Source organism: Toxotes jaculatrix, chromosome 1 (assembly GCF_017976425.1).
Source record: "Toxotes jaculatrix isolate fToxJac2 chromosome 1, fToxJac2.pri, whole genome shotgun sequence".
Taxonomy (NCBI): domain Eukaryota; kingdom Metazoa; phylum Chordata; class Actinopteri; family Toxotidae; genus Toxotes; species Toxotes jaculatrix.
Window position 1 is genome coordinate 30,077,384 of NC_054394.1, and position 8,884 is coordinate 30,086,267.

The window sequence follows — 8,884 nt, forward strand, 5'->3', positions numbered from 1 at the left end:
TGAGAAATTGAGCAAAATGTTAAAAAAAAATGTCAACCTTGCAGGAAAGTGATATTCCTGAATCCGTCCCTTTCATCAGAATGTACTGGGTTCTTCCCTGGGCCATGCCCCGCACTTCGTTATGTTTGGTTCAGCGCTTTTTTTGGCACGATTCTGCTGACAAATAAATAAATAAATAAACAGAACAACAAACAGTGATAACAGCTTTTGTGGAGGTGATAATAATACAGAACAGTACAACTCTAACGGAGGTGTTTTTCTGCATAATGTGTGGTTTTACATTTGTGAGGTTTTCTTTGACTAAAGGATCTGAATCCCTCCTCCACGACTGATTTCCTTCCTGTAAAATCATTGTTGACTGAATATGTGAGCAGCTTCAAATAAACTGAGCGCTTCTCTGACACCTGAGCTGACAGATTTAAAAACCAAAGCCACACCCTGTGAGAGCTGCCTATAAAGAGCCAGGAGCTGAGCACCTGCTGTATTCAGCACCAGACTCCCGGTACAACAGGTAAACTCCACTCATCTCCTTCTTATTCTTTCCATTCTCATGTCACTGATTTAACACTTAGACACTTAGATGCACCAAAACTTATGCAGCAAACACTGCTCAGATTTTCCTGTATTTTCAGATTTGAAGTTGAACTGGAGAGGACCACCGTCATGATTCCTGTTCTCCTCTTCCTCTTCTTATTCTCGTTGACAGCCATTCCTCCAGTACGTCTGGCTTTTTCAGCAATGGGAATTTTTTATTCTGTAAAAAACATGTAGTTTCAACATCAACTTGACATGAACTAAGAAAAAAACAACCTAAGTCATGAACATATTTACATGTTTGACTTTCACTGAACAGAATCATCTGAAAAAACATCTGAAAAAAAGTAGAAAACGTCATTTAAAAATTTCCAATATTGTTCTTTTGTGCTGCAGGGTGCGACTGAAGATGGAAATCAACCAGGTGAGACGACTGATGGAGAATTCCCCAGATATTAACATCAAAAATGTGGATGATTCACATGTTAAACTGCGGCTCCTGGTTTCTGACGCCCTCTGTTTTCTCTGTTTGCCTCCAGACGCACCTTTACACGTCTCTGAAATCATCGCAAGAGCCAACGCTGGCATAAGTAAGACAGAGGTTTTCTATGGTCTAACTCTTCTGGTTAAATCAGAAATACAGGATGGCAAAAATACAATGAGGTTTGGTATAAACAGGCAAATTGTTAGGGTGAGGGCTGATATTAGCTTAAGCTCTGGGAACTTGAAAATGACATTTTTCAGTATTTTACAAAACTAAATAACTAATCAAATAATTGAAAAAGTAAGTGACAAATTAATGAAAAATGATAAAGATTTTTGCTCATTGTCTTTCATATTAAAAATGGGAATGTGTCACAAATAAAACTTGTTTAAATATTCATGTAAATGTCTGTTTGTTGTTCTGCAGGGACCCTGACCCACGGCGACATTGTGCCAAATCTAAACAGGAACGCAGACCCCTGCACAGCCAGAGGCTGCAAGTGGCCTAAAAGCAGAGGCTTCGTCATAGTCCCCGTCTCTATCTCCTCTGAATACAGTAAGTAGCAGTTTACAAAACCAAAATCTTTCTGCAGAATGAAGAAGTATTGTTTTAACACTTGGTGGAAAATTATTAAGTACATTCACTCCAGTACTGAGCTTAAGTACATTTATGAGGTGCTAATCCCATTCCCTACTTCTACCCCACTTTTCACTCCACTACATTTCCCTGGTAGCTGTAGCTACAGCTATCTACTATCAACCAAATATTAAATCATCCTCATCACGAGTTACACATGTTTGACTTGTTAGCAGTTTCACCAAAGAGACATTTATCCTCTAAACCTCTTAGTTTCCTTTATATAAGTGTTCAAAGCCCAAAGAAGGAAAACTATCAAATAAGTCACAAGAAAACAAAGACTAGATTAAAGTTAAGTAGGTAAGTAATTTTTAAGTTTATAGCTGGAAAGGACGACTGAAAAGTTCTTTAGGAAATGTTTGCTCTTATTTGTGGTGTTATTTGTTGACAGCAGCTCAGCGTGCGTTCTTTAGGACATTTCCATCCCCTGATGTTTTATTAATTTCTTTTCTCTCTGTGTTTAGCACCTGAGATAAAAGGAGAGAGTTTGATTTGAACAGGGTTACTTTGAAAAACTGAAAATGAAAGTTACTGTACTTTGCTTGAGGGAGGGTGTAGTCTGTTCTCAGCAGCCTGTACTTTGTCTCTGCAGCCAGAGAGGAGCGCAACATCATCATCAGGAGCCTGCTGACCTTCCACCGATCCACCTGCATTCGCTTTGTCTGGAAACGCTGGTGGCATCGGAATTACCTCCACTTCTTCTCTGGATCTGGGTAGAAACACACACACACACACCAAAATAAACATCAGCAGTTGGTGTTTTCACTCTGCTGGTGACAACTTTGTCATCATCTATTGGCTTTATTAACAGCTGAAGACAGTGGAGACAGACAGAAAGTGGAAGATGATACACATCCACTTAGCCAGTTGACTTCAGAATTTGTCAGACAACACAAGAGGCCAGGGATGTGTCAACAACACTAATGTGTCAACAAAACAATACCTGTTTTATTGTGTGTGTGTGTGTGTGTGTGTGTGTGTGTGTGTGTGTGTGTGTGTGTGTGTGTGTGTCTGTGGCAGGTGCTGGTCCTACCTGGGGCGTCAGAGCCGAGGACAGCCAGTCTCCCTGAGGAAAAATGGTTGTTTGTACACGGACACGGTGCAGCACGAGGTTCTCCACGCTCTCGGTTTCCACCATGAGCAAGTCCGCTCAGACCGGGACAGATACGTCAGCATCCTCACCCAGAACATTCAGTCAGGTCAGCTCACCCACACAAACCTTTATTTCACAGTCCTGCGTCTATTTGTTGCACGGCAATGAGGACAATAGAGGACGTCCTCTTGGACACCGAGTCAGATTAGGATTCGTCCTCTGGGCATCATGAACATCTGTACTGAATTTCATGGCAGCCAGTCTGTGCAGCTACTTCAGCCTGGACCGAAGTGGAGGGCTGAAACAGGTGAAAATGTAAAAGTTGTTCTTTAATATTTAATTTGTTCTTTCCATCCGTGCAGGAAAGGAATCAAACTTCAGAAAGGTGTGGACTAACAACTTGGGAACCCCTTACGACTTCAACTCTGTCATGCATTACAGCAAGTGAGTGTTTGTGTGACTTCATGCGTCTGTATTTGCAGTGTTTATATATCATTCTGACTTTAATTACTTGAGAGGGGTAGGTTTACATTTGTGTGTGTTTGTGTGCGTGTAGCTCTCAATATATGAAAACTGTTATGTTTGTGTCCTCCTCAAGTTTGGCCTTCTCCAAAAACGGGCAGCCAACCATCGTCGCCAAGAGCAATCCTAACCTTATCTTCGGACAAGCTACATACATGAGCAGTAATGACGTTGCTCGCATCAACAAACTTTACCAGTGCTGTGAGTGGAAAACACAAACAAGTCAGACAGTTAACATACACAAGGACACAGCAAATACATCCCACCACTGACTGGGGTTCTGTGTAACAGCAGCACAGTAGAACAAAGTAAAAAATAGGGCTGAAATATTAGAAATGTGAGATGGTAATCTATTGAACAGAACCTCATTTGTTTTTGCTTTTTTCCCCCCCCAACCACTCTGTTAATGACAGAAGGAACGGCCCGCCCTCCAGATGCTTCAACTCTCGGCACATCATGATAACACTGAAGGCCCGGAGCTGCTGTACTGCAACAGCATCACTTTGAAGCAACAGAAAATGTGCAGCATACATGTAGAGATCTGACGTCCATCATTCAGCCTTCATGAATTCTGAAAAAGTGTCCCTATAAAAACAAGTGGGACAGAGGCTAATTTAAGAAATGGGGCAGAACCTTGGCTCTTCATTCCAGACTGCAGGGCCACCTGTTGGAGGGTGATTGCATTACATCTCTTTCTGCCTTTAGGAGGATTGCTTGGCCTTTGATTCTAACCATTTATAATTTGATTTTAATCATTTACTCACCTCTTGATTTTCTTCTTGGTTTTAAAATCATACAAACTGTATGATTTGGTGATGGCACAGATCCAAGAGTCAGTGATTTGTTTTGATGCTTGTTGATAATGTTGTTGACAGACGCAGCCCTGAAATAAAAAATAACCAGATTAGAAATAAAGTTTAAATAGAGGGTTAATTGTGAGTCTGCACCAGCAGGAAAAGGATCCAAATGAGAAATTAGCAATTAAAACAATTTAAAAAAATGAATAACATTATTAGGACTCATTGGACCAAACCTCTTTTCATCTTTTTCTTTTAAAGTACTAAATATTTAGCCACTTATTGATTTCATATTCATTTCTACCCTGAAGTGACATTTTTTTCAAATAAAATACATTTCCAAACAAATAAACAAGCATTTTATATTTCTATTCTACTTCCTACTCAAAACCACATTAGTATTGTCAGCAAAATGTAATTAAAGTTCTCATTCTGCAGAGAAATGCCCTGTGACTGATATATTATTATTAATACATTATTAAATCAGTAGTGGTGATGCAACAGGTAAGCTGGTCACAGTAAAGCTGGTTTTCACAATTTCATTGTGTAATTTGGTGGATTGGTCCATTGGTTCCCAACCTAAGTGTCAGTTCCCTCCACAGGGTCACAAGATGAATCTGAGGGGTCGGGAGAGGCGGAAATAAGGAAACTAAAATCTGATTTTAATTTTATAAGCTTATCATTTAATTTGGTTTTATGTAAAATCATAATCATAAAAGTTAAGGTTAAAAGGTTAAGGTTACTCACTGTTGTCAGGAATAGCAGCCACGATCAGGCTCTCACAGCACTGTGTCAGCTCGTCTGCTACAGAAGGTCTCAATTAGTGCGATGGTTTGTTGTTTTTTTATTTTTAGATGCAGTGATGCCGTGCCCTGTGATCTGTAATATTGTGGTTTAGCTGTGGATTTGTGTGTGATTATTTTTCTCTGTGAGGTTTAAAGGACAGGTTCACAGTTTTTTAAAACATCAGTCAGGTCCTTACACGAGCACTGACACAGGTTTTGTTCTGTTCTTCATATTGTGTTGTTAGAGAGTTTGTAGAAGTGGATTTATTCAGTTTGCAAGCAAGGTGTATGACACAAATGTAAACATTTTTCCAACATATATGAAGTCGGTCTTTTAGTCAGAACATTCAGCTGCAGTGGGATGCACAGGGGATCCGTGTCCCCCGATTCCAGTTTTTATGGTAAACTAAGTTAAGCTAAAATGATTTTAAAAAATGTTGAGCTGATCCTGTTCCAACATGGTAAACCATGCTAGCAGTACAAATGTGTGGCCAGTCGTCTGTTATGCAGCGTCACGTCACGGTGGTTCAAGCAGACACAGAGGACATTTTAAAGACAGGACGTTCCACACCACCTCCCATCATACTGTATAAGACTGCAGCCTCAAACGCAAAGCTGCACGGTGGTCCATGTAAACACATCTGCCTCTGGGTGTTCCTCACTCTGTGTTATATGACTGCATAGCATTACATGTGTGGCGGCCACGCTACCTGTATACCATCAGTGAGTGATATGCATCACTTTCTAGCAGAAATGATGGATGGTGACCTTTGATCTTTGACCAGTTAGAAGCAGGAAACAAACAGTGATCTCCCATTTTAACGTGCAGTGTTTTTAGTCGATCCATCCATCCATCCACCCCAACCTCCCTCCTCCCTTTATGGACTTTGTCCCTGCATAACAAAATCACCTAATGTTCCTGTTTTCCTTCTCTCATAATTACTACAGCCACAAGAGGGCTTTGTCACTTGGACATAAACTAGTTGCTTTGGGGCAGTTGCTGAAAAGACAAATGGGTCATAAATCAGCTGCTTTCACAAACAGCCTATGGGATAACCGTCTTATAAAAGAGGGGTCTCAGGATCATTTCACTCTCACAGAATGCACGCTACTGGTGTGCTGACAGTGGCGGTTCTACAATGAATTACTCCCTGGGCGAGATCCCCTCCGAGCACCCCCACCAACCCTAACCCTAACCCCAACCCCTAACCTACGAACAGCCATGTTTTATTATAACAATGTTTATATTCTAACAAACTCCAACTCCAACATTGCCAAAACAATTTAGAAATTAAAGCTTTCAGAAATTAAATAAATATACTCTATATGTGTGGCAAAAATATACACAATCACACATAACAACAGCAGAGAATAACAATAATATAAAATAAAAACAATATAATCTAATTATTTTAGAATACTAAAAAAAAATTAAAGAATAATATACAAATAAAATATAAATGAAATATTCTGAATAGCACAAATCCTTCATCACACAAATGAAAACACACCAAAAGAATCTAATTATAAGATTTCTATTGCACTAAGAACAGCAAACAAAAACTAAAACTAAAACCTGACCTTTCTGGCCTTCCTTGATGCAAAATCCTCAATAATGTCAATAATTCGCCCGTGCCAAAAACTGCCACTGTGTGCTGATCATGTGTCTTTGGAAAACTGATTGAATTTTGTGCAGAACATTCATTCAACCCATCACCTCACATTAAAAAAAAAGCTTCAGGTATTTTGAAATCATGTTCTGAAGCCGTCTGAACATAAAAAAAAAAAGAAAAATGTAAGTTGAATTCACTTGAAAATCATAAAACTTTACTCTCAAATAGGAAAAAGTAGATAAAAGGACAGAAAACTAGATCAAAGGAAACTGAAAAGAGCTCGGTAACTAAGCAACACTCTAGAGTTATGACATCATACTGGCTTCAGTTTGGCTTTGATCTCCAGTGAATATATCTTATCTACCAGCATCATCACCAGAGAAGATCAACAAGAGAAGGCAGAGTGTAAAACAATAGCACATTACACTTGATCATCTAGAGATGTCAGCACAAAGACAGGTAAATAGAAGACAGGTAAATAGGCTGAATGCACCATCAGTTTGTTAGTTAAGAGTTCAGAGATTAATTTTCACAATTTGAAAATATTGTCTTTTATTTTGTTGTACCACACAACAATACACCAAGGAAATCTTTGCAATATATTTACAATATGTAAGAAAAAATGAGTGTACCATGTGGTAATGTGGATTAGTGATGATAGAGTTCATACTTTAACCTCAGTAAAATTCTGAATTCAGGACTTAAACACTGTGATACTTCAACCTTAATGTGAGAGATGAATCTGAAAATTTTCTCTGGCACTGCTTATATGTTTCTCTACTAGGACACAACTTCAAACAGCACGGACATGGAAAACGACATAGAAGACATCGTCAACACTCTCGTCCCAGATGTTCTGGGAATGGCTGCAGCGAACGTCGGCGAATTGATGCAATCGATCAACCGCTGGAATGAAGAGGAAGACGCCACAGAAGAGCGCACACAACAGAAGGTGAGGAAAAACCTTGACAGATTTTTTGCATTGCGGCGAGTGTTTTCTGAGCACCGAGGGGATGTTCCAGAGGACGAGGACGACACCTGTCAAAACTCCTCTCCGGCCAAAGACATCTCTGAGGTGATCACGCCTCATGCTCAAGATCTCAGTGAGATCACCGAGACAGGATGTTTGGCCAGCTGTTCCACCAGATCAGAAGACAGCGAGAGACCAGCTTCTTCTGCTTCCTCTTCCTCCACCACAGCAATCAGCGAGGCAGCCAAAATGCTTTCCTCACAGGTAATCAGTGAGGCACTGGAGTCCACTGATTCTGAAAATGAAACCGAGAGGCCAGCCCGGAAGACATTTTTCAAAAAGATAAAGAAAATATGGAAGAAGGGCTTTGGCAAAAAGAGGAGCAAAGAGATCACGCCAGTCTGCCACGAGTATGAGGCGGACCAGACACCCACTCCTCTGGAGTTGCTTGAAAAAGAAGAGGACACCACACAGAAGATCATCAGAAGCACATCGCCGGCCTCCACCACCTCGTTCACTCAGGTGGATGAGCTGGCTCAGCCAGAGAGCCAACTGCTGGCTGAAGCTTCTGAAGATTTTCAGGAGGAGGAGAGAAGTAGAAAATCCACAGACTCTTCTCATGGGCTTCAGAGGGCTTCTGCCGACACTGACAGGGAAGTGTCCCTCACTGACCTGGTTGACAGCTGCTCTTTGGCCTTTGAGAAAAGCCCCAGTCAGACTTCCTCCCCTGTGTACACCACCTCAGCCATCTTTGAGGCAGCCAACACAATTGTTGCCCAAGTGATTGAGGAGGCTGTTAAGACACTGGAGTCCACTGATTATGAGAGCGAAACCAAGGGGCCAGCCCGGAAGACATTTTTCAAAAAGATAAAGAAAATATGGAAGAAGGGCTTTGGCAAAAAGAGGAGTAAAGAGATCACGCCAGTCTGCCACGAGTGTGAGGCGGACCAGACACCCACTCCTCTGGAGTTGCTTGAAAAAGAAGAGGACACCACACAGAAAATCATCAGGAGCACATCGCCGGCCTCCACCACCTTGTTCACTCAGGTGGATGAGCTGGCTCAGCCAGAGAGCCAACTGCTGGCTGAAGCTTCTGAAGATTTTCAGGAGGAGGGAAGTAGAAAATCCACAGACTCTTCTCATGGGCTTCAGAGGGCTTCTGCCGACACTGACAGGGAAGTGTCCCTCACTGACCTGGTTGACAGCTGCTCTTTGGCCTTTGAGAAAAGCCCCAGTCAGACTTCCTCCCCTGTGTACACCACCTCAGCCATCTTTGAGGCAGCCAACACAATTGTTGCCCAAGTGATTGAGGAGGCTGTTAAGACACTGGAGTCCACAGATTATGACAGCGAAACCAAGAGGCCAGCCCGGAAGACAGTTTTCAAAAAGATAAAGAAAATATGGAAGAAGGGCTTTGGCAGAAAGAGGAGTAAAAAGGTCACGCCAGTCT

The 8,884-nt window shown here is 41.3% G+C and overlaps 1 protein-coding gene across 1 annotated transcript; it reads left to right on the plus strand.

Moving 5' to 3' along the window:
• Positions 1-635: 635 nt before the first annotated feature.
• On the plus strand, positions 636-3,870 carry LOC121180667 (high choriolytic enzyme 2-like). The gene is made up of 9 exons (XM_041036268.1): positions 636-717; positions 931-958; positions 1,074-1,124; positions 1,445-1,573; positions 2,247-2,367; positions 2,675-2,853; positions 3,110-3,191; positions 3,346-3,470; positions 3,683-3,870. Coding segments are annotated over exons 1-9 (771 nt in total). The 5' UTR covers positions 636-663; the 3' UTR covers positions 3,685-3,870.
• Positions 3,871-8,884: the final 5,014 nt, after the last annotated feature.

Bases quoted from the DNA above. Each gene is read 5' to 3' on its own strand.
- LOC121180667 (XM_041036268.1), top strand. From the start codon at position 664: ATGATTCCTGTTCTCCTCTTCCTCTTCTTATTCTCGTTGACAGCCATT. The intron at 2,854-3,109 runs GTCAGCTCACCC...CCATCCGTGCAG, and splicing joins CACCCAGAACATTCAGTCAG to GAAAGGAATCAAACTTCAGA. The intron at 3,192-3,345 runs GTGAGTGTTTGT...GTCCTCCTCAAG, and splicing joins TCTGTCATGCATTACAGCAA to TTTGGCCTTCTCCAAAAACG.